The 27,591-nt window shown below is 36.6% G+C and overlaps 1 protein-coding gene across 3 annotated transcripts in view; it reads right to left on the minus strand.

Annotated features, from left to right (window-relative positions):
- Positions 1-27,591, minus strand: part of SUGCT (succinyl-CoA:glutarate-CoA transferase) — a 332,529-nt gene that overhangs the window by 247,507 nt on the left and 57,431 nt on the right. For all 3 annotated transcript variants that reach the window (XM_064443856.1, XM_064443854.1, XM_064443855.1), the window contains one exon: positions 23,718-23,813. In XM_064443856.1, the coding sequence (XP_064299926.1) occupies positions 23,718-23,813 (96 nt within the window). The remainder of the gene's footprint in view (positions 1-23,717; positions 23,814-27,591) is intronic.

Raw genomic sequence — 27,591 nt, forward strand, 5'->3', positions numbered from 1 at the left:
TTATTCCAACAACATTTATGGTTTTTTCCAGCAATGTACTTTTCTTCACCTCAGCAGTCTCCTCCATTTTCTGCTCCAATTTCAAAGGACAGTAGTGGTTTCTGCCCTGGCATCACTTCCACATACCCCTCTGCCATACAGCATATGGTCAATCAGCAAGTCCACCATGGAAATTCATAGTGCCTGAGACCGTGATGTTATCTTACTCTGAAAAGTCAAGTGAACTCTTTACGACCTGGTGGCCCAGCTCCACCTAGAGAAAGAATTTTCTACAACTCATTATATAATATGTAATACAAGAATCACACCTGAAGTTAGAGAATTCATTATTCTCTACTTGACATACAGCTCTGACTAAGCAGCCCAGGTTTATAGTGTGGAATGTTCCAGCCGGCACATGCTAGAATGCTTTAAAGCATTAGCCAATGAGTCACCTCATTTTGCCAGTTTCAAAAAAAAAAATTAGCATGTACTCTATATCACACAGAAACAATCCTTTCCTTAGGAAATCTCTCATGGTTGGGAATCTATCAATACTGCTTAACTTCAACCACTCTTTTTACTTTTACATATATAGTTAATAAAACTTGAGGAAGCACCTGTTTTCAAAGGGATCTGTCTAATATACTCTTTTTTGATTCCTGGTATTGAAAGAAAAGCTTGAGTATTTGTGGCACTTTCATAGCCCCAGAAGAATTTCAGCTTTCTTCCCCCTGGGATACACTTCGTAATTCAGAACCATTTAAATTACTACTTGCAAGAACAATTTGAAGTTAAAAAACAAAAGTCACATAGCAAAACCATAAATGATTCAAGAGACCTTTCATGTATTGAAGGAATTCTGTGTACTGAGGGTTTGGCTCTTATGATTATACTATCAAAAGTGGTACTCTTGTAATTCAGATTTGCCTTTTTTTTTCCTTATTTTTGCATATTTTTTCTTTCCTTCATTCTTTGTATATCCAAAAAACAAGTGTGTCATAAACCACACTCAAAACCAGAGAAAGTGATTTATTTGCTCACATCTTCCAGAAGAGAAGTTTAGCACCCTTGAAGTCTTACCCCAGAGAGTAAAAACTGTTTATCACCTACACTTTTTATAATTTTGCTTCTATTTCAGTATTTCATTGCAATTGGGCTTGCCCCGGTTCAGCTCTGTATTTAGAAACATAAGGAAGAAACCCATTTTCATCAACTTTCACGTTACTGCAACTTGAGGAGAAACGAGCCTGACTTAGCGCTGCTTGTCAAGGACCTTACAAGGCAAAGGAACTTTCCAGAAGATTTTTCTCCTCTATGTGGAATTCTGGTTTACGCATCACTATGGATTTACCAGTATCCTTCAAAGGGCAACTTGCAGGCCTCATTTCACAGTTCATTCCTTTAACAAGGCAGTGTTGGTCTCGCAGAGTACCCCTCAATGTCTTAAATGAGTGGTATAATAGCATAATACATAACTATCACTCTACTAAATTTGTCTCAAGAAAACTTCAAAAGCAGAGAGAGCAATGCTTCATCTGAAATGGAACAAGGTATTAGATAAGGTAGGGCAAGGGAAAAAGACATTTTTCTGGTTTAAAAGTCTCATCCATACATGGAATCAGAAGCTTTAAATGTATTTTGTAATCGCATACCTGTCTCAAGATTCTAATAAGGCTATATATCAAACTCTCTCTAACCACCTCTTAATCATGTCCTAGTATATCAATGGGATAATAAAATAATTTTCAATCAAGCAATTACCTCAATTTGTCCCAATTATGCCAAGGCTTCTGAAAAAATATTTGGCCATACCTAAAAAGCGTAAATATTTTAAGTCTGTTGTAGCCAGTAAAATTGATTGTCTTTTGTTTCTTTGCTTTGTTTAGTTGTTTTTACTTCTCACAAAAACCACAGCTGCTTAATTATATGTCCATTATGCACCTCCATATAGTTCTGTCCAGTTATTTTTTGGCAGTGCAAAAGGCAGTAAGATGGCATAACTGAAAAGAACTGATGTAATAAGAGTTATCATACATACTTTATCTAGATCAGATATGTAAACCTCATCCCTTTTCTATTCATTTGCTTCTTCCTGTACACCTGGGTCACATTCCCTTCATTAACAGAAAAAAAAACCCTAGCTATATGTTCCCATTTTCCAATAAACAGGGGAAGTGCCAAATTCTTCAGTCTGATGACCTCACCAGAAGTCAGCTGACAAACTGGATATACTCACTTCCACTAACAGATATTTCTTGCTTTCTACTTGTGTGTTTTAGCGTAACAAAAAACCTCTTTCACATAGCCAGTCTTCATTATTGTTTCCTAAGCCTGCTCTGTGTAGCTTTAACTGATGCTACTATGAGAAGTTCTCAGAAGCAGTGGACAGAATCATAAGTCCTCCATTTCCCTGTTTTCTATAAATACCCAGGTTTTTTCAGGATGCCATAGAAACCTGGCAAATCACAGCAATAGTTTCCCATTTTAAAACTTATCCATAATGATAAAAGAAATCATATACTTAGTCAAGTGCCTGAAAAGGTATTTCAGTGTGAAGGGAAGAGGAAAAGAAACTGACTTGTAAGTCTGGGTGCTAGAATCCCATAACAAAAAATGTTTCCTAGCACTAGCCTGCAATGCAGTTCCTAAAGTACTAAAATAAATATGACTAGATATAGGAGTACATACTTCTCTTTGTAGGACAAAAGGTGCTTCTGCTTAAACAGTGCACCATCAATGATTATGACAGCCGTTTAATTTAGTTTTATTCTTCATTGGTTCTTTCACTGATATCAAGTAACTTGACTGAGCAAAACCACATCCTTCTTGCACATCAGGATGAAAACTTAGGTTTTTGAGCTACACAAATGTCCCCACTGCAAACCCTTGCCTAAAACAATGTTCCACTTTTAAATCACAAGTAATCTGAGCCGGCAATTTTTATCTACTCTGCTCCATGTTCCTGTGTTTCTTTCTGGTCAACACTTACTCCTCAGAATACTATCAGATTGCAGCTCCAAAACAAACCTGTATCACACTGCTTGCTAAGCCTTCACATAGAACATTTGAAGGAGACTCTGAAGCAGAATTATCTAATGCAACGCATCCTTAAAACACAGAGTCTCTTACAAGCATATGTGGCTAAGAAAACTCTTCCAATGAAAAATCTGTATGTCTCTTGATGGAAACTGGTCATGGTATGTACCATGCCTGTAAATCAAATTAGCAAATTTAACAAACAACAGTTGGCAGGAAATGTACAGTACTCCTGCCCCTGGGCTGCTGTCCTGTAAAATAAAACAATGATTTATTAAATACATTTAACCTACATGAAAGCAGTCATAATAGCCCTCCACAGGTTCAATCCACTTTAAGAGATTATTTGCTCTTTGGATATAGAATATGTACTGTCCATAGAAGATGAACACAAAATTGTACAGTTACCAAGCCTCAGTGTTTTATTAAGGAACAGAAAATTATTTAAAACTAAAAACTGTAAATTAAAAACCAAGAGCAATCAAAGAACATCTACAGTGCAGGTTACACTTGCCTGTTCTGTCTCCACCATTCTATTAAAATAGTCACTATTGCCTTGATTCACCAAGTTACTTAAGCATATGTCTAATTTTAAGAATGTGAATAATCCCCTGAAGTCAAATGACTACCCTCTCAATTAAAGTTAGACATATGCTTAAGTACCTTGATGAACTGAAGCCTGTAATTGCCTGCAGTTGTTTCTGCCAATTTTGCTCCAAGTAAAAAACCAGAGTTTTGCCAGTGAAAATGTGATACCATAATGCTTTTATCACTGCAAAAATTAATTTTAATTAACCGTTTTTTCTTTCAAGGTTGTTTTTCCACCCATAGTTCTAGGCAAAGAGTTCATCAAAGTAGATGCAATAAGGAAAATTACATTTTAAATGGAAAATAAATGTGAGGGTTTGGTTTCTCTTCCATTCGTTTAGAGAAAATCTTTGCTGAAGTATGAAGTGTAGAACTTGGAAAAGACATAGGAGACTTGCTACTTCAAGTAGCTGATACTGAATTTATTGGGCAGAGCCATAAATTGAAAGAGCATGATGATGGACAGAATGAATGCAAAAAGAAGCTTCACTTCAGAAGGGTTTTCCAAGATAGGAAGCTCTGCAGTGCTTGCAAAAGTTAGGGTCCTGGGCTTACTGTAGCATCCTGTGAAGCCTACAGGAAGACTTACATCAAATTTAGAGGTGGATTGAACTGTTACTTCTCACAAACTATCAGCTTTCCCTTATTTGGAAGAAACCACATACTTGGCAATATCTGCTAAAAGTTGTTATTTTTTAATAGATCCTAAAAAATAGGATAAGAAATAAAAGGGCAGGGGGAGGAATATAAAAAAGAAATATATTTATAAACAGAATGAAGTCCTTGTAAAGTATGTTCCTTAGATCTATTAAGACCTTTATAAACATACTATTAAAAACACAGCAACTCTAAACAATTTATAACATCACAATTCACAGCCTTCGTGCCTGATCTAAGGCTATGGCAGAAAACGGCTGCTCTTCTCTGGCTACAGCTTGTGCAAATAATTTGCACAAGAAAGATACAGTTATCAGTGGCCAAAAGGTGAGAACCAAACATGGTTTGTTATCCCATCTAAAAAGTCAGTGTTCAAGAATCTGAACTGCATAGAAAAGTTATCAAAAATGCCCACAAAGAATAAATAAAAAAGCATAAACTCAGACGAGTTTGAGGGATTCTGGTCCCTTACTTTCTACCTATGCTAGACTCACACCTTTAAACTATAAGCACACAGAGCAATGCTAGTCTACAAATTTCTTCCCTCATCTAAAGCTTTTGATTAGAAGAATTGTAACAGCTTTTCAACCCTTCATAACAAATTATTCAGACATATGCTTTTTCCTTTTCTCCCTGCAAGTCCTAACATTTCCTTATATAAAGACAAGCTAGGTATAGCCCAAATTTGCCCACAAGGCTTAAAAACATGTAAAATATACCCAGAAGGTAACTAGTTCTACTTTTGGAATTATATCTATGGGTTCTGAATGAAATTCATGTTTGTGTATAAACGATGCATCCTGCTCCCACTGAGATTATCCACCAAAATGAGTATTCGCTTCAAAAATCATAGAAATAGCTACAAAAATGGTATGGAGCATTTAAAAATTGTTTGAGAGGGCGGAAAAAAAAAGGTTAACCTGACCCTATGTATGAAAAAGAATGACTGCTACTTCCTTCAAATTGGCGTCCCAACTATTCACGATCAGAATTCAAACCCCACTCCTGGATCACACGGGAGAAATGGGAACATGCAATGGGAGTTTACAGGAATACGCACTTATAAAATGAATACAATAGGGAAAAAAGGGGTTGGGGGGAACTGTTCTGTGGTAGCTTAACCTGCTTACCTCTCCAAGATTATCAAGCAGAGGTAAATATGTTATTAATCTAACATAAGTATGACTTCACCACGTGTACATTTCAAACCGTATGCCGTGCTCCTGAGAATACCCTTCCATTGCAAGTCCTCCTACGCGTAGCTATGTAACACACATAAAGTATTTCTCACTGCAACATACAGTCACTTAATAATTACCATTTTGGGTTAATATTCTTAAAATACCTTCTAGAATGATTCCTGAATAAATCTGTTCCACTGGATTAGAAATCTACAAAGAAATACCTATCATTTCATTGTTACTATATTAACTCACAGCTTTCCCTTGTGAAAACAAAAGAGGAAACTAACCTGATTTTCCACTTTAAACTATGTTCTCTGAGCAACTTTAGTGTTAAAAATTCTGCTAATACAATCATTGCTTCCAATTTTCCCCTGAAGCTATGACCGCTCATGACCACAGTTTGTTAGAGTGGTATACTGAACTTTAAACTTTTAAGAAAATGCCACAAACAAATCCAAATAAAGTAAGCATGCACCTGCTCCGATACTTAATTCTTCTCTGCATTTGGTGAGGTTGTAGAGTCCTCTTGATAAATAATAGTCTGAATCACATCCTGGTTTAAAAAATAATCCACAAATAGCTCCTCAAAAATCTCTGGATTTTTATTTCAAAAGTTTTATAACTAAACAGGGTTCAACTCCCACAATAACTCTACAGATTGTTTCCACCCACACAAGAAAATCCCAGCCTACTTACTGTACAATTTATACTCAAAATATGTAATGCTATTTTCCAACCGAAAACAAAATCAACAGTGTGAAGAAGTGTAGAGTTCATACTAACTCTAGAGAAAATGAAGTCCAATATATCTTGTTCAAACGGTAAGTGAAATCAGAAAAAGCTCACAAGGAACAGGAGGGGAAGTTCAACCTTTAACTGAACTATTACAAATGGCAAAAGTAAATTTAGGGCCTTGAGGGGGTGAGAGAAGAGAAGGATGTGAGAGCTGACGTCCTGCAGCATTTTTACAATAGCTTTTTACAATTCATTCATTTCCAGGTGACGAACAGCAACTTTGCAGACAAGGCAAGAGCACCTGAAGAGGAATGCAAAGATACCCTGACTACAAATTTGCCATCCTTTCATCTTTTCATGCTTCCGTTAATGACATTTGCAAAAACAGTAAGAACATGTAAAGGAAAAATATCAAGCATTTTAAAACCCCTCCATGACCAGACAGAAAATCACCTTATTTGGAACATGTTTTCCTTTATTCTAAAATATTTTCATTAACACATTGAGTTCTAGAATCTACGCTATTTCTGCGCACTCCCACATCCACACAAACAGAGCCCCAAGCAAATAATTACTTTTCCTGTTTACGTAAAATAATTATGCAGGATTTCCTGAGAACATGATTTTCAAATTAGGGACAAACCAAACTGAAGAGTCTCTGTTTCCTTTACCACAGGAAATGTAGTGGATTTGGTTTTAAACTCAATTTATATATCAATTAAAAAGCTGGAAGTTCTTATCTGTGACTGAGTTGTGGCAACTTTTGAAAGTTGGAGAAAACAATGCTGTAACGAGTATTTAGCTGTTGAAAATATCTTTTAGAAATGTTAAATTTAATAGCTCTCTAGTGCATGTCTGGGATTTCTTTGTAATCTTCTTGAGCAATGTGTAATATTTTGGCAAAATCCCAAACCCGCACAGTTAGTAGTAGTAGAGAAAAGGAAAGGCTATAAAGTGAATTTGTTGTCTCTTTTTTTAATTAGTTTTAGAAACTTTAAACATAAAAGAAATCTTGCTTTACATTAACTTCACCCTGTTGCTGCATTCCAGAAGTTTAGTGCCGATTTGCATGCGCTCCATATGTATCTTTCCGTATCTGCCCTACCTGGCCTAAGCAATTACTGTGCATGTGCTGACCAGCTGTGAAGAAAGAGGGAGGGGGAAGGGGAAAGGGGAAACAACTGAGCTTTGGACTTGGAAAGCAGAGAGCTGAATTTCCTGGCTTACCCTGTGGCCCACTTAATGTCTTCAGTCAGGTGACCAAAAGAGGCAAGTAAATTACACAGGAGCAGGCGCTGGATGTCAAACAATAGATTATAGCCACACAATATTCCCATTTCCTTTCCTGATCACTGTAGCCTCAATGTGTGCAAGCTACATCCTAGCTAGGCAAATTTTCATGGTTGCTTCTCCACACGCTTCATTTCCAAGAGAACTGAGTATGATGCTGCAGTCCATATCTCCCTTCCCATTTTAGGAACTTGGCATTCTTAGTTTTATTGACAAATTAATCTGAAGGGCCAATACAGGCCTCAGAATGTTTCCCTTACTACTTTCACTATGATGACGATAAAATCACAGCTACACATAGTTGCATGAATGATCATAAAGGATTTTTCTTATAAAGTGTATTTTCTACATACTGAAAAGAGACTTTTAGAATCAATCCACTAGTTCTTAATGCTTAACTTGCATTTGCAGCAAGATATGTTTTGTAAGTGAATATCAAATATTGGCCTCGTGGATGCTACAGAATTTAAAAAATGCATAGTTTGGCTCTGAGTTTACTATTGGTTTTTAGTGCACAAATTAGGAAAAACAGAGAACTAGAACAATGAAACCAAATTCTTATATTCTAGCACTCAAATTATCACTTCCAGCATCCCTTTTGCTTAAATACATTTTTCCAATTTTATTTTCTATTGGTGGTTGATATTCACAAAGTATGCACACAGAATTACGTTCAAAAAATGTTGTTACAACAGAAATTGCCGTTGAGCAGGAAAGCCTAGTCCAGCTGGCATGCAGATATTCTTGCCTCCTATTCTTTTTCTGGTTACTTGTCTGAAGGGCATAGCTCTACCTGGTATTTTAAAAGTCCTATCACATGCATTGGCACTGATATAATTTCAGATTTGATGCTTCCCAGCTATAGCAGATTTTTAGCTCATCAGTTCAAAAAAAGCAGCTGTCTGCAATATGGGTTCATCTATTCTCCTAGTCTCTTCTACTTCAAATATTCTTTTAAAAAAAATTGCGTTAATCCCTCAACAGTAAAAAGCAGCACTATATTAACTCACATGTGGCAAACACAGCATCTTCCCTGCCTGAGCTGAAACTGCCATCATACCATTACTCAATCACCAACTGTTGCCAGTTCCACTGCAGCCACTTTCATAATGGTTCCGGAGACATTCAGTCTGCGGTATTTCTAATTCTCATTACAACCCTTACATATATGTTTTAAGGCATTCTTGGAGTGCAGCATCAGAACAACAACTACAATGGATTTGAATAACATTTTAAATATAGCGGATTCGAGCTTTGTCTCTAATGGCATTTTGGACATGTTAAAAGCCTGCTTATCCACTAGAAGGCATAAGTGCAGAGCTTGGAAAGCAGGGTTATCAGAAATGTTTTTGGGTTAGGGATGTCAAGAGGAGCATCTCTTGCTGCAAATACAGTACATGGTACAGTGAGCGATTACGTTATGCCAAGCCACGTACTCAAAATCGCCCAGATGTCCCAGAAATTGTAAGGTTGGCTTAAAAGCCATGAGATGCTCTAAATCAAAAGCTACCAGTATTTTTGTCTTTCAGGATTTTTGGAGCTTCATGAAGAAGCCACCTTCCCTTCCAAGCCCTGATGAGTTGATACATTACTGATGAGTCTGGTGAGTCTGACATACATTACCGGAAGAATACCATTTACATCTGGACAGTAAAGTCTCACTAAATCAAGAACAGGGTCTTGATTCCCTCAAGGAGCTGAAATCAAAGATGCAAAAAAAAAAAATAACTGAGTAGGTTTTTATTAAAATGGCAGGCAGAAAAACACAAAGCCTAGCATGCTGCCAAGTCAACCTGGGTGATTATGTGAAGGAGTCAGCTGTCTTCCTTCCTTCTCCCACCAAAGCAATTTTTGGAACTGATAATATAGGCAAAAAGTGGGGACAGGAAAGCAGAAGATTGGTAAATGGATGCAGAAGACAAATTTTTTATGAATCTCATTATTATTATTATTATTATGCCTTTCATGATTTTCAGGACCTAGTACACTAATATAATTCTAGGCACAGAGATAATCAACACATCTGTCAATATCTAAATATTGGAACCTTGTTTCCACAAAGTTCTATTTCATAGCAAACATGATGCCTATCCAGTGCCTCCTTGCTTAAATTCATAACATTATTGCTTAGTATTTTACATGAAATCTAGAAATGGTATATTCCTCAAGAGGGTATTGTTTTAACTTCTATTTCCAGGTGAAATTCATAAACCCGAGCACAGAAGGTAATCAACAGGTCTTACATGTCCTTGAAGTCATACTTAACTTCTACTTTTAAAGTATTAAACTGGATTTAAAAGATTAAGTCTTCAGAAGACGACGCTCAGCACAGTAATCAATTCCATCTGAAACTAACTCATGACGCCCTTGATTCCTATGAACACTCACAATCTCCAAGCGCAGCCCATCTGCCTAGTGTTTACAGTAAGTACCACGCTACTATTACAATTGCTTATTATTTGCATTAAAATAATACCTACTGACTTTATTATGTACTACACAAACCTCTATTCAGTGAATTCATCAGCAAAGGCACAGTAGCACACCAACGTGGCAATATACCGGTGAAACTCAGGCTAGATTCTGAAAAAGCTGTGTGAGAGTGTACTTCTGAAAACAGAGTGTTTTCAAGTGTCACGACCTGCTGAGATTTCTTTTAGAATCCTTGCATAAGAGTCTGAGGAAGCTGCACACTAGCAGCTTGGGGACAGAAGTGAGACACTAGACCTTAGAAATGTGCAAACCCAGTGACTGGAAAAAAAAAAAATCAAGCAAATTATATGCCAGCACATACGTCCCAGAAAGACACACATACATCCCCCCAAAACAACCAGAGAATGGTTAGCAGCCAATATTGACTTGCAAAGTACAAATACATTGACTTAGATGACTTTCGTTGCTCACCAGACTACAGTGAAGGGTAGTACCAACTTAAATAAGGCTATATGATAAATGGAGTTACCAGCTGGGGAGGCATGAACTATTTGTCAACATGAAAGAATACTATCAACTGTTCATGGATCATTTCAATACTCTTGTTAATAACCCAGATACTGAGAGAAGAGAGTATATACAAACTTGAAGATGCCACAAAAGTAGAACTGCAGGTACTGGACCAACTGGATAGAACTGAAAATGTCTGCACCTAACTGGGAGTTGAAGTCTGAGAGTAATAGGGTGAAATTAATCAAGGAAAATCAACAGGGCAGTTCTAGAATTAGGCATGAATAATTTTCTCACATGAATAATTAACATACAACAGAAAAGGATCAAGAATTTACATGTTTCACAAACTGAACATGAATTAATCAAAGGCCCCTTTGCAACAGCAGGGTAACATTAAAGTGGCATTTTCAGAACATCAGCAGAACCCACAAGATTCGTAAAAGAATCTTTCTGTTGTACTTCAAGATGATAAAACTGGAGCTGGAGTAATATACTGCATTTGGTTCTGGACACCACAAAAATGATGTGTTCCAAAAAAGAAAGTACAGAGAATAGCAGTAAGTTCTGAAAAGCATGATCTCAGGGGAAAGACTAAGCAAACTGGGAATGTTTAGCCTAGAGAAGACTGAGACATACAGGTCCATAAGGTCATAAAAGACTACCAAAAGAGGAAGGAATCTGGCTTTCCTATTAGCAAGCTTTTCGTAATGTCTGATATGACTCTTCCTGGCTGTGATTTAAACACTTCATACCTTGTTGTGTCACAGAGATAATCAATAGTGAAGCATTAAAATGAACTGTGTGGCGGGGTTGTGGAGTCCCAGAACAAGTCAGGCAAATATCTGTGGAGAGCAATATTATTAAAGATGATCTTACATGGAGATGGGATAGCCCCATCCAAGACTGTTTTTCTATGATCGTTCCCCGCTTGCAGCATTGAAACTAGTTCACATACTTTTACATTACACTGTTCAATGCCAGTCATAACCTGAAAGACAGGAATAATCTCTTTTGAACAGCTTATGAATAGCTTACTATTTAAATAGAGATCAAACAGGAGAAAAGTAGAAGGAAGAGGTCAGGTCTTTTACAGAGAGAGGAGCGGCACACAAAAGTAGCCTACACTAATCACAACAGCAGGGGTCAAATCTCAAAGCATAGATAGGAATGTGATATGAAACACGGCAGTAGAAATTCTGGAAGTAACCACCATTCCGTTACTTGCTGCAACCTGGAACTGGTGATTTCAAGAAACCGCTCTACCTTCTATTAAAAATGGATTGGGAGCACTCACCCAAAAAGCAGCAGCACATTAAATGAGGTTGCAACAAGCACCCAAACCAGAAATAATAAAGCTATTTTGCAAGCAAATACAGAGCTACATTTCTGACTTTCAGTCCAATATCTTGACCACAAATCACCTAACTTATCTTTTTATATCTGACAAAGGCTTATACGATGAAAGTTTGAAGAAGCCACTATATATATAGGAAACCACTATAAAAACCACCAATACTCTCAGTTGCTTTCAGCACCTGGTGCTTGAGAAAAGAAACTATTTAACTGTTTTCTCATCATCATTATTACTCAAAACTGTTAAATGGCAGGAAATAAAATTACTTAGGAATCTCCAAGGAGTTTGAAAAGGTAACAGTGAAAAGATAGCATAATTATGCATGAGTGCTAAGAGGTATTACTAATAACATTCTCTTAAATGAGCTACCTGATCAGATTCTTAATACATGAAACACTGTTCCTGCCCAAGGCTGCCCTCGTCATTCATGGATTAAATACATCAGTAAACCCTGTATTAAACAAATCTCAGATTCTTTCATGATTCCGACAGTCATGTGATGGTCATTTTTACTTTTAATTTATCCTCCAACTTCGACAAATTGGTGAATGTAAACTGGGTATGTAAAAATGGGTAACATCAGGAAAATCAAGTGAAATCCTAGAATTACTTCAAAACATTCACTCCTATATTTAAAACCCTCAAATAAAATAAAATACTGTAAGCTTGTACACAAAAGAGGAGGAAATTATTCGTGGTTTTGTGGAAGCACTAAAATAAGACTCAGAGTCCATTGTTCTAAGCCTCAAGCTAAATTAAAATGCAGTCTCTGCCCCAATGAGCTAAGTTAGTGACTTGTGTGTACTACAAAAGGCTTTGTTGTATTGTTACAACCATTATTCATGGTCAAAACTCTCTAGCCGCTATCATAACCACATATGCCAAGGATAAATTTGACAAGGTCAAAAAATTTTCTCTGTTTAGAAAGACATTATTATACAGACTAGCACTGGTATTTATAATATCTTATATTCCTTGTCTTTCTGTTAGGTTTTAACTATGTTACATAGATACAGCTAAAGCTTCTCTACTTGAAGTCACATCAACTTCCTATTCGTTTATTATTATGGCCATCCCACATGACAACAGATTATTCCAATGCAGAACCCCAACTAATATTAACTGACTGCATATCAGCTGGACAGCAATTTAAAGGTTAACCTTGTGTCTGTTTTTTATTTTTATCTAGCAGAGAATAGCCTTTATATTAAGATAATTTAAATTCTACCCTTTACCCTGGTAGCTTTCTAAAATATAAAATACAGAAAATATAAAATAAAAAATATGAAATACAAGTTGGATCTGTCATATCCTTAAAAGACACCTTTTTGGAATCTCAGGCTTCATCTACCTAGAAACACCTAGGAAAAGCAAGATGACTAATGATGTAAAACTAATTTTTACATCAATGCAGAAGTTTGAAAAGCCCATTAAACCCTCACATGGACATACTCATTCAAAATCTGAGTGCCCTAAACTGGCTGTAGCTCACATAAACCAAGATCACAGTCAGACAATTGCTCTGGCTGCTGCTACCTCAGGTTCAGAGGTCACTCCAGCACTGAGTAACATCATCTCTGCCGTTTCACTGGATTGGAAGTCATCAGTGAAACTATTCTGTAAGATGATCCATGGTGAAGGAAAGCAAAAATCAGGGAACACAGGCAAAGTAATCCCAAGAACCTTTTAATAGTAAATCAAACTGAAGTTGTAGCTGGTAACTAATCAGCAAAGTTTAGGCATAGAGCTATGTGCTGTTCTACCCTCACAGCTGAACACCTGAGAAGGAGATACAGCAATGTGATGCTGTTAAGAAAAAAAAAAAAACAACAAAAGCAAACCATTCTCAGGTGTCTTAACAGCATATGAAAGCTCTTCATGTTACTCAGAAATGTGAAGAACTCACCTAAGGCACTTGCCAAATCTGGACACACCACTTGAAGAGGTGAACAAAATGGAAATCATGTCAGAGAGAAAAACAACAAAAATACAAGAGGTTTAAAAAAATATAACTCTGGGGAAAACATGAACGAGCTGGCCATACACAAACCAGGAAGGAGAACACTGTAGATGAGCTCTACATATATTTTATATATGTAAAAACTTGCTACAGACAATATGGCAATCAACTGCCATAATGCAGTTAGCCACCTTTTCCTAAATTCATGCTCTATCTTCCTTTTTGAAAATGGCATTATTTCTTTTCCTCCTCTCAGTGGGCGTGGAGAACTAACTAAGCAAGACTGTAGCAAGTATTTAAAAACTTCTGGTGAAGAGAAACTGGGACAAACAATGTCAAAAGTATCCTAGATGTAAGTGAACAAAGGTGAGGATGTAGACTAGATAGAACTGGTTGAGATCCCCCTGGAGATACAATTATAAGATCAATTTCTCTAGCTTACTTTGTATTAGAAGAGCAAATTCCAGTCAGCAAATATTGTATGTTTTAGATGACGGTCAGGAAGTATGGTTTTGTCAAAACAGAGAACTACTTTTAAAAACGTTATCTCTTACCTTCACCCTTATCACTCACAATACAACGGAATTCAAGGCTTGTAACAAAAGTCCTGCTTATCTTAAAAAGCAAGCAAATCAAAACAATTTCGGTAATAATAGGGGTCTAAGACAAAGCCTTAGATTACAATTTCTCAGTCTTTTTACCATCAAGTTTTATTAGAGTATTGGCAAAAATACCTGTTTTAGCATCGTGCAACTTTATAGCTAAATGTAGCAAAGGCCATGAGAAACAACATTAAAAAGCACTGCAATTTAAGGCTTATTTTCATAAGTAGATTTTGCATTTAAAACTTCAATGCTTTAGTAAGGCAACAGGACTGAGACTTCTTAAGTGCATACATCACTTTTGAAAATAGAACAGAAGCTCTCTCAAAAATGCTACCCTTCCAATTAAATTCTTAGAAGCTGCCCGGATACTGGAGGACCACAGTCGTTATTCCAGTGGAGCTAAGCTTGTTGTAGCAGTAATGCAATATTTTCAGAGGAAACAATATAGCCCCTGCCAAATTTATTAGCGTACATCAGAGCTTGGAAATTAAGTTAATGACCAAATCTGCATGACATGTCAGCTCACTGCAAAAAGAAAGGGTCATCCTGCAAAGTAGCAATCAGGTTCTACAATAAATCTTTACGAAGTAATACTCAATACCAAATGTATCTAGAGATGCATTTTTGTAGGGGAGTAAATGCTATGTGCAAGTATGCGTTTTACATTCTTGAGGACAATATGCAAGAGAGAGAAACAGTTTTGAACACCGTTATGTTTCTGACGGCAGATGGTTCCCTTTCAGCTGAGCAGTGGTAAAAGTTCTTAATCAGGTCTACAAGTACAGTGAACCTTCGCTTTGCTGAAAGAGAAGCATCACTCCATTAAAAGCAAGTTCATAAGCAAGTGTTAATCCCCACGCAATGTAGCATTTATCATTTTTCATGCAAGTGCTCATTCCAAGAGGATTATCACTTCCCCATCCTGCCCTCTGGCTGACTACACAGGGCAGAGAAATTCTTTATTCCATATGGAAGGGGAGAAGGAGATTGGCGGAAGCTGTGATCTCCAGCTTCCCGTTTTGCTGTAGCTACTCCAAGTTGAAAGTGGGAAAGAGCACAGGCCAATGTTGCAGCAGTTGCTCTTCAATGAGTGTATAGATATGGCTTCCCAGAAGCTGTCTAGCAATTAGTAACACATGTCATACTACAAAGATGGGGGGAGGGAAGCGGGGGATGCAAGCACTCTTTGCTAGTATCTGTACAGATCCTACCGATCCACCCGACTGAATGGTCAGATGCACCTTCAATTTGCCACAGACAGTATTTCATTTAGGCTTGATTAAAATAATTCTATTTGAAATGCCTCAGATTATAAGTGACACAAATCGAGTACTGTAAGCACAGCTTTACAACTAAGATCTGTGAGTATATAGATCTACTTGTGTAAGTTTATGGAATTTGAGCCACCTCTACTAATTAGATATGCACTTTTCTACAGAATTGCCCTTTGAGGTGTAATGAGCTTAGAAAATAACATATTTTAGGTGGAGTTATATTAGCTATGTGATACTTTTGCTTTCCTTTGGGGCACAACATCCTTACCTCTGTACTCATGTCACTCCTTGCAGAAGAGTTACAGAAAACATACAGCCCACCTGAGTGCTCTTATATAACAGATCTACTCATGCAACAGTGTAATTGTAGACAAAAACACGTAAAGACAGAAGTTCTAGGCTAAATGGTATGTCAAACCCATCACAGAGACAATCAGAACGTTATTTTGTAACATGCCACACATATATAAAGTCAAAAGCATTGCATATACAAAAGCAGCTAATAAAGCTAATAATTTGTATCTACCATCCTACATAGCTCCTTAAAAATAAATGCTGTAATAAAAACTAGATTACATGAATGACATCTAGCGGACATACCCTTCCATAACAATCAACGTTTTCCCAGAACTATCACAAGCTTCACATAGGAAAAGCTACCACCTGAACGTCAATTAAACAAGGGTAAGAATTTTGCTGGGTTTTCTATTTATTCATTTTTCTGTCTTCATAAAGTTAATGTCATCACGTGGGCATGCCTTAATCTCTCCTGTGCCGAGAGAGTGAATATTATTCACCATAAATCACCAGATCCTTAAGTTCCTAAGAAAATAGAGCTTTAAAAGACTGTGAACACTGCCAAAGTCTTTACTCATTTCAGTCATTTAAAGTAATTCCTTTGTGTTTCACTCCCCGTTACTGACCAGAAAGAACTGACTTGTCTGGCTCACATGATACCTTGCACAGCAATTGTGGTGTTTTATTAGGGTTTCTAGCTACAATGGCAATACAAATCGCTATTTATATAAGCAGGATCATTATGTCAGGAGTCACTGAGTGATACTGCTGCACAGATTTCTGAGTTCTCTTTCAGACTGTTTAAACATGTCTCAGCTTTTGAGTGGCTGCACTGTATATTTACATGATGACTATGAAACATATTTTCAGAAAATGAAAAGTAAAGTTTATTCTTTTGCCTTGGATCCGTTAAGCAGATTAGAGGAAAGCAGTGATCCAGTTGCAGTCAATATCTCCTCCACCTTTATCTCCTCCTACCTTTATCCCTTTCCAACCAGCTAAAATTTGAGGAGCAATCTACTGATCAGAGCTCTGTTACTCTGCCCTTCCTAAGAATTACAATTTGACATGGACATACAAATCTGTAATGTTCCATAACCCTGCAACATGTTTGGAGGCTAGCCATGCTGCTGTAAATTATACAAACTAGATCCCTCACCCCAGCAACGGATCACTGTGGAGGAAACAATGAATGGCATGCATAAAAGACAAATATGTCCACTAAATGACACTGAACATCAGTACACCTGTGTTCTGATCCTACTTTCATTAGAGGAGTTCTCATGTGACCATGGACAATAATCTTTATATACACCCAGTTTAAGTGAGCATAAATACATACCTAAGTTCAACACATATATAAGTACATATATAAGAATGTTTTATGATGGACACAAAAGTCTGTGACATTTCCCAGAAGGAGATAAAAAGCAAGACACTCTCAATTATCAGCTATCATTCCTTAACAATAATTGTGATTATCCATATCTGGTTTGCAAATTTGAAGTATAACACACACACAAAAATATTTCTTGCAGGCATTGCTTAAAGTAGAAAGGTGCAGAAAGGTTTCCTTCAGGAAAAAAATTAGTGTCAGGTTTTAAATTAAAAATTCGTTTCATTTCCTTCTGAAAAGTTCCTGGTTACAGGTAAGAAGCTGTCTATTCTATGTGAATACAAGGACAACTTCTTTAAAGTGCTGTCTCTGTGACAGGATAGGATATATATGAATGAAGTTATAACTACTTTTCACATTGTACACTAAGCACGTATCTAAAACTGCCTAAGGCAAACTTACTGATTTGGTTTCCAGACAGCTGCTCTGCCCAGAAGAGAGGCTTGACAACTCACTGAAGGATGATCACCAGAAAGGTATCGATATAATGTTGTCAGGTTTGAATAACTAGAATTCATTCCTCATAAATGGGCAGCTTTCCACACAGATTCCCACAGAAGATTACTATACCTTTTCCTTGACTAAAATGGCAAGGAAACAGAATCCCTACTCCAGCACTTCCTACCAAACAGAGCGCCAACTGTGGTCCCTTATAATCACAATAACACCAAAACGTTTGTGCAGTCAGTAGTTAAGCTAGTCATACCACAGTAAGACACTTCTGAAGAATCTAGTAAGGAAATCTCCAAATAGAAAATTGTCCAAAAAGAAAGAAAAGTCCTGCAAATTATATCCTTGTTTTCTTGTTTTACAGAATCCAGGATGACACAGGCCTTTCTGGCTTTTCTCTTTCCTGTGCCTTTTAAGATAAAGATAAAAAGGAACCAGCTAGTTAAAAAAACAAACCTACAGGTAAGTACTTCAAGGAGATACAGCAGGCCACTAAAGTACCTGGGAGATTGGGTATTCATCATATGAGTCAAGCCACATACCCTGAGGACATCCAATCTGTCCTTTGGGAACTGTAACCGTACAGTGAGAGAGCGCACACTTTGCTGCTCAAGAGCACAAAGTTTCTATTCAGTTGATTTGTGAATACATTTAATTTTCATGTCAAATGGGCAATACTTTCAGCAGTGATATTTCATTGCTCAGAACAACAATAGGAGACAAAGGGCCCCCAAGGAAGTCTAAATAGTGCAGGTGAGTATTATGTAGATAAGGGTCAGAGTAAGTAGGGTCACCTTGTATTTCCTAAATCTAGAACTCCCCACTAAAGAAATCTGTATTTTATTTCTTTCCTGTGCATAAGTCCCATCTTCTCCTAGATTAAGCTATTATAGAGCAGAAAGATTTTCTCCCATAACATCCATATTGGACTTATTTAAGGAGTGTTTCATGGACAAAAAACGTTGCAAACAATCCAAGTTCTAGTCTTTGTTGATTTCGATTCCAAGACACATTAACTGCAGAAGCATCCCAGTAAAACCACATAAAGACAGAAAAGAAAATGACTACACATCACCGTTCTTGTGTGGAATAAGCAGTCTGAAATTTCTCAACAATTGACATTCTGTCACCCTCTCCACTGGAGAATAAAAAAAATTATGAAAAGTTCTGTGAGATTCCCCACAGCTGAGTTAGGGAAGTTGGTACACATTATGCCTTTGCATGAAAAACACCTCTGCCTGACGAATCAGGTAAGTAACAACTTAATGCATTTCTCTGTTCCTGTGATGAGACACAAGTAACTAGTGGGATTTTCTTTGTAAGACTCCTGGACAGGATGAAATTCCATAAGCAAAATGTGTGAGATGCAGATGCTGAAAATAACGCAGACATATTTGTATCTATGACTATACTTATCTTCCTACTACCTCATACCTTTCACTTCCTTGTGAGCTTCTACTTTGGTTATCATTTCAACTGCAAGGCCTTTGAAACAGAGACAGTTTCTTCATACAAAGGAAATTTCATGCCTAGCACGAGCAGAAGCTGATGCTTAAAAGATCTAAATGATGTTCTAATATAAAAAAACATTAATGTTGGGTCTGATGAGTTATGACAATGCACAGAGCAGCCAACAGAAAAGATAATTGGTTAAAATAATGATTTCTTTCCTGTCTTGTGGTTTCAACTTCTGTGCAGAATGGTTGTGCCCTCTGCATGTTCTGAAAATATATTGAAGCATACTGGAGAAGACCCTGTGAGTCTTAGAACCAAACCCGGAAAAGAAATAACATCATATTCATCAGCAACGGTGGGGATGGGGTGGAATATCTGTAAGAGCTTGGTTTCTCAGTTTTTAAAGTAACTTTCATTATTATGGCCTGAGAGAAAACAGCCCTACTCCTTTTGCTGAAAGTTTGCCTGTGAAAGTGCTGCCAAGTTGTCCGGGTGTCTCATGGCAGGCTGATAAGCTGCCACAGGAAACATGCTGTAAACACGCAGGTTACAACAGACTTTCTCAGGAGAATGAGTATCCATTCCGAGTGGGCCAACTGGAAGATGAAAAAGTGAATGTCTAGGTCTCATGCGTGGTACAGGCAAGATAGCTACATCGCTAAAACCACAAGAATGAGGGAAGACCTTATCACCCCAAATGAAAGACATAATACAACTTTTCAGCACAATTATGTAAACCGGATGCTTTTAAGTCCCTGATTTCCTCTGGATAATCATGGAGCAGCTGTAGCTAAACAAGGTGTCTCATTATAGAAACTTGTTTTAAAAATTGCACTAATTACACTTACAATACAGCCCAGAACTCAAGGTTTGTGTTTTAACACTTGAAACCAAGCAAATTGGGATCTGATTACATGCACTATCACAGGAGTGACCTGTTGAAACTACATTGCTCTGATTAAAAGGTAGATATGCTCAAAGTAGATAATTTCTCATGAAGGGTTCAGCACTCAAAAATCTATTTCTGATTCTGGTTGATTAGAATCTAGAGTTCTTCATCTTTGTGGCATATTGCAAAGTTCACCTCCATTGAAAACCTATGGCAAACCTTTACAGACAGCTTTACAGGAACCCTGAAAGACACTGTACACTCAAAAGAAATTCAAATCCTTTCCTTTGGGTTCTGGTGATGAGCTCACAGAACTGAAAACTCAGACATTTCAGATGATCATGCCACAAAGTCAGCACATTATCAGCAAATGAGAAAAACCTTAAAAGAGCATGAAAGTCCTTGCACGTGAAACTTTACATGTCTTTTAATAAGAGCTCGTTGCTCAGCCCAGAAATAGATTTTCAAAGGTGCTACACATCTTGGTAGTTTCAGGAAAGAGAAAACCCAGCTGCCCATTAACACTCAATTTTTATGTTTTTAAATACAAGGGAAAGTAAGAAAGGTCATTCTAGAACACATTCAGGGACAAATTGTGCTGCTAGTTTTTCAGTCAAGAAGCAACAGGGAAGTCAATGAAGTTACAGGGATACACTCAGAGCTAGATTTGGCCTTGTAAGTAAAAAAGGAACCATTTGCAAAGATATTATAAATAAAATTATTCAATCGAAGCTCAATGAAATAAAAGCTACAATAGCATCCAGTATACACTACTGAATGTGTTAAACCGCATTAGAACACTACTGTAACAATTGTAAGGGAAAAAAGCACTATTTATGTACATATTTAAGATGCTTCCAACATATTTTTAATTAAATTTTGGTCAGTACTCTCGCGTGACTCTGATCAGACTTCTGTCACACAGAAAGATGACGTAAATTATTTAGATCTTGCCTTTTTAATTAATTGACTTTTTACTTAATTTAACATAGTCTGACACTTTTTAGCAGGATTGCAGGCTCTGTATCACTACAAAGTTATACTCTACTACCAGTGTGAAAACTTAAATCACAGCAAATGAAAACAAAATAAAGTTGAGGATGTAAGAAAAAACCCAGCAGTTCGCTACCACATACCTGTTCTGAAATATATAGATATTCAGTTTTGTGAAATGTGATTTTTATTATTTGAACAATTTATAGTTCACTTGCACAAACTATCTTGAAACAAAAAACTCCACCTATTTGTGAAAATTAGCACTGTGATAGTCACATATTAGTTTAGTAAGCAAAAGACAGTATATTCAAAAACTAGTATGAGGGATTAAAGTCAGGTTTCAGAGTTCTGTTCTAAACTATATTACAAAGGAGCTATGGAAGCAATTATAAAAGCAGTACAATAACAATAGTGAGGGTTAATTCAAGTTTCTGAAAAGCTTTGCAGTCTAAGTATAGCTTATGTTAGTAGAGCGAAAAATAAACTCTAGAAAGCATAATATACTTATGGTTAAAATCAGAATTATAACCATGCTAGCTCATGGAATGTTAACGGATGAGCCATAAACACACACACACAACTCCACCCATATAAATCCACCCTAATTACTGGTTTACGAACAACAAAATTCAGATTAAAGTTGTTTATAATATTAAGATAGTATTTCTAATATCTACTACAGAAACAGCATACAGAAACACAGGAACCATGGTTTAGATAGGGTTTGTTTGGGTTTTGTTTTTTTTTTTTAATAGTTATCTACATATTGACTAATCTAGATTAAACCAGAAGATAGCTAAAACAAATTCCTCGAATTTTGTATATCTAGAGAGCTGTCTATACCAAAAAGAAAAAAAAAACCAAAACCACACACAACCAAAAAACTAAAGGATATTCAGCGTGTGCTTTTCTTTTCATTTTGACTGTGGAAAAACAAAGGCAAAAAGACATAAAAGAAGGCAAGTCTCAGTTATTCAGCCAACTGCAGTAGAGTGAAGATAAAATGTTTTGTTTAGTCAGGTTTTGATTTTGCTTATACAAACTTCAGACACTTCAGATCTGTTTTATACTTTCAACATACCAAAGTTCAAAAGGGGTCGCACCAAAAGGTCACAACACAGAAACACAGCAAAATGTTACTTCTTGTGTAGTGGATGCCTGGTTATATTGCGTGATGCAGAGCTGGTTCTAGAAAACACAGCCATACTGCTGCACCGCACCAACCAGCGAGTAGCACAGCCATAGCTGCGCAGCACTACACCCAAGGCAAGAATACTTCAGGACCAAACTCATCCTTGCAAAAAGAGCCACAACATCACCCCATCAGTCTGAGAATTTGCAATCTCTTCTAGCTAATTCATAACACGACAGTTGACTATGCAGTGGTTTGTACTGAAAAAAGTCTCCTAGCTCAAGTAGATGTAGCTCTTACTAAACCAACTGATTTTGGTTTTAGACCTGAGGAGACCTGGCTGTGACACCAGCCAGTGACAGTGTTCTGCATAATGATGGAAGATTTTTGCTTCAGAGCTTCTACAGCCAGAAGCAGCAAATCTTTTAACATTATCATCACCATCATCTTCACCACTAGGAAGACGACAATACAAGGAGTTTTCCCTCACTTTCTCTAAAAAGAAAGGAGATGGTAAATAAACTGAGTAGTGTTCAGGTGCAGTTCTCCCAGACAAATGCTGGCAACTGTCTCTCTCAGGAGTTAAAGGACTATGGCCAGAAATTAAGAAATCCAGGCTTTGCCTAGCTAGTTGCAAACATAACTATTTGATGAGAAGTGCCAAAAATTATGATGCAAAGTATAGAAATTTTAAATTAAATATATGCACAACTCTCCATAAATTAGCATGATTTCCATCAAGAACACAAACTGGTCAGCTAGAAAAGAACAAAATTTTCTTTGTTTACTGGAAGAGTTTCCCATACCAGCCAGAAGTAAGATAAAACTTCCAGGTGGTTGGTTTTTGTTTTGTTTTTTTCCCTGTGCTTGTTTATATGAGGAAGGTCATCTTATTTTAAGGAATTTCAACCCCTCATTAGATATAGCAGTCTATTAATTCTGCTGGGGACATCTGAGGTCTGGTTAATTCCTTTTGCCAACCTGTTGTCTTACTGAGCCACGGTGATTTGTACCAATATCAATAGAAAATGACAAATATGTAGAACTCCCAGATCTTCATGGTCATTTAGATTGTTCTTGTAGAGTCACAAGATTCTATTGTAGACTCATAAGATTCTGTGATTCAAGATATAAATACCAAAATTCAGAGGCAAGAGATTTCAGTTTCAAACTGGTATGGAAGTCAGGTAATCCTTAAAAAAAAAGTTTTCTCTGGCAGGTGAAAATCAATCAAGTCATCATGCTAGCTTTAAAGTCATCCAATTTCAGCAAACACCTTTGATCTATTTCAGTGTTCTGTTACTAGTCTACTGCTGCTGAAGAAATATGCAAAATACAGAAATGACAGTGAACAACAGAACCTTGTCCCTACCTAGACACAGACACATTACAGACTACAGCAGGTCATGGGAAAAGTCAGTCAATTCTCAATCTTATAATACACAAAATCATTAATTCCAAGAGCAAAAAACCCTAATGCTTTCCACTTACCTGATACGGAACAATACTCCCATGAGCAGTACCCCAGCGTTTTGCTTCAACTTTGCAATTAAGGTAATTAGCTGCTACATGAGTGAGACATGCAACCTGGAAATGGAGAAAAAGTAAAGTCTTTAAGGAAAGCTAAAACTTCATTAACAGCTTCTTTTGAGATTTCTGCCTATTTATATGTGCTTCAGAAACATCAATTCAAATATTTGTCACAGAAGTATCCTTTACATATGACATATCATGTATGCTTTTTTAATATGAAAAATATCAGGCTACATCTCTATGATGGAAGTCCTTATATAAGTACAACTCAAGAAACTCAAAAAATAATACGTGTCCTATAACACTGGTAATGCTAGACAAACCTAGCATTAAACTACCCTAAGAGGTAAGACAGTATAACCCTAAATATTTTGCAGAATAGTCAACTACAGCAAAGAAAAAAAATATCAGTGTCTTGTCCAAAGTCTAGTGGGAAGCATGATGGATTTGTGGGATAGAACTCACCATTTCCTGAACCTCAATCCCATGCTTAAATCACAAAGGTTTTTTCTCAGTTAAAAGATTATCTTTCTGTTTTCTCCTATGCTTCTCATTTTACAAGTCCAAGCTATGGAAAATACTTCTGAATTCTTCAGCTCCCCACATGCTCTGTAATATTAATTAAGTGGTAGGCCTTGATAAATCATCTGTCATTAGAAGATAAGGAGAAATTTATCAAGTATTAGTCAGACAAAACTGGAAAAAGATTAATTTTGTGAAAAATATGGCATGCTAATTTAGTAACCATAATTTGAGGGAATAAATATATACTTTGTAAGCATTAATATATCTGAGGAAAAAATAACTGAACATTTATGATGCAGTAATGCATGAAAATCAGTGGTTCTGTTATAATCAACGGCAGATTATTTATTATTTCTTCAGGGGAATATAGCGTGTGACTATATCTGAAGCCAAGTAACGCAAGAAAGAAAGCATTCCGGTTAGCATGCAAGGTTATCACTAATTCACAAGACAATATATTTGCTTTACGCTGTTAACTAGTCGTGCCAGTAAGTGCAACTGCTTGCCTCAACTATAGGTCTCGTGACCATTTTTTTCCAAAAATATTATTTTCTTCATATTTCTCCCTTAGATGGAAGAAATTTGCTGTGATGATCCAAGTGTTTACACTATTCTGTGCTTACTAATCACTCTAATCTACACCAAAACACGCAGTAATTAATTCAGAGCCCACCATTCACATTCCAATATGTGAATTATATCAGAATTTCTAGAAAAAGAATGCCATTTAATTTTCTTCTTCTTTCTCCACATATGTTGAAAAGACAATGTGAATGTGTCACACTCACATTTAAAGCAAATATTTAATTGTAAATCATGGATACAGTAATCTAGCCCAGCAGAAAACCTAGGAAAACACACAGCAAATAAGAATTTAACTGCTGCCAAAAACTATATCCATATACACTAACTACAAATACAATGCCTTATTCCTGAGAACTGTTGGAAAACTCTTTGTAGTTGGATTTCAGCTGCAGCTTATTATAGCCTGGTGTCACTTCATTCAGCTAAAATGTTGAACAATGTCTAGTCTGTCCTTCAGTCCCCAGGAAAATCTCAGCAATTTAGGAAACGGATCTGGGAATACATAAAAACGACTTTTTCTTCTGGTTTGCACCTTCCTCAGCAACATAAAATGAAACACACCGTTATTACAGAGAGAGTTTAATGAGTCACAAATGCATGTTATATATTAGTAACACATACCCTAGACCCATCGTTCCTGTCATTTTTCAATTTGGGGTCACACTCCACAGTGATATTTTTTTCTACCACAGCAAATGGCTATGCAGTGATGAAGAAATATTAATTGTTTGATATTCTTCTGTATTTGTGTGTAACAGCTGCTTTATTTCACTGACAGGTGAGATGCATCCACTACAAAGGGCTTTTAGTTTTAAAGACACATGAATGCCCTCTGTGATACATGCACTTAACTTTTCACACTTCTGGAAGGAGACGTTATACCAAATTTAACACCGGGAAGAACACACTGAATTAAAAAGTAGTGAAACAGAAATCCTAAAATATTGATTTTAAATATAATGAGGCCAAGATTTCATTCCATTTATTTGTTTATATTCTATGCTGTAGAAACAGAGCCATGAGTTTCATAAACAAAATTATTCACAAGAAGTTTCACAGGAAAACTTTTATCTTAAAAGTCTTTTTAACAGAGTGCTGCAAATTGTTTCAGCTTTCTTGATGAGATGAATATAATTTTTTCAATGGTGGGAAACATACATGTCTAGATTTCTCCAAAGCACTTTTTCACAGTACCATAGGAAAAAAAGAATTAAAACGTAATACTCGCTAGATATTGGAATTGCACCACTAAAGCTTCTGCGCAAAGCTTGTTTCAGTACCAATACACAGCAAATGCCAGGAAAGTCAGAAGCTTTGTAAAGACAGCAATTTTGGATCTAAAAGTTGCTTAGGACAATATCAAGGCCTCAGTTCAACATGATACTTAGCCTGACAAATAATTCCATTTCAGTCAATGCCTGAATGCATATGCCTGTGTATCCTGCTGAAACTGGCTCACTTATTATTGTTTTCTCAATAAATCATGAAGGAAAAAGGCTTTTAGTTCTCTTTGACTTCCTTCTCTGAGTTAGGTACCTTGTTCATAGTCAAATCAGCCAGCCAAAAAGAATTAGTAGTAGTAGTATCATCATCATACAAACAAACTTATATTGACCACATCAAAGTAAATACTTCAGTGCTTTGTGTTTTACATATAAACATGCTTAGTTGAGCAAAGTCTGTGGCCTTTTGCCCCTTTCATAATAAGCCTCTGATGAATTCAGCAGACTTAAAAGACAGTTCTACTTCTACTGTCCCACAAAATCGTTACAGACATTCCCAGGACTACCGTGCTTTTCCCTTTCCTCTCTTCCTGGCTCAGTTCATTCTTTCTGGTCTCGCCAAAGATTTACTCTCACTAAAAAAAGCACTATCCAAAAAGTCTTTCAGCACATATATTTTATGTCCGTAATAAAGAACACAAAGAATTTATCTACCTATACCTTACCATTGTTAAGCAAACTGCTGAACTATAAGCATAAAAACAATATCCCAACGGAACATTTCTACAGACATTATATCCCCTAGAAAAAAACTGTTTTTAAAAAAATAAGTCTATTTCTCCAAGTGCCCCTGTAATTCAAGACTCAATTAGGACCTCACTGCTAGAGATACTTCTTGCAGGAGGAATATCTATGGTACAATCAGGCTCTCAAAATGAAGTTTGGGTTCATCTGTATTACATATTCAGTGAAGTATTTTTAAATCTACATTTAAAACTGCTTTTCTGAAACCTTATAGACGCGTTTCTTTTCTCCTTTAATTAAGAACTAATCCTGAAAAGTAACCTTTGGACTTGTAACATTAAAGCAGATGTAATACAATGATACAGACATCTCTGTATTCATTTGCTTGCAGAGACAGATCTATGCACATTAAATATGTATTATCAAATATCTACAGATAAGCATTTCTTTATTTCACATGAATAAAGGGAACACACACTTCAACATTCCTTTCTGATATTATTGTTGACGGTCAAATCACATATTTGTGTTACATACATACTTAAACCAGAACAAAAAGGGAGCTGCATTAAGGTCTGAAAAGGTATGCTCGGCTTATGATGGAATCAGACAGATGGGAAACAAGATATTAAAAGCCACAAGGTGAGCAGACAAAGAGAAGAGACAGAATTTCAAAAGATTTTTTTTCGAGATAGCACATCAAACATAATTTATTACAATGAGTTCACTGAGTCAATCAATCATTTACATGCAAG

This window comes from Phalacrocorax carbo, chromosome 2 (assembly GCF_963921805.1).
Source record: "Phalacrocorax carbo chromosome 2, bPhaCar2.1, whole genome shotgun sequence".
Lineage (NCBI taxonomy): Eukaryota > Metazoa > Chordata > Aves > Suliformes > Phalacrocoracidae > Phalacrocorax > Phalacrocorax carbo.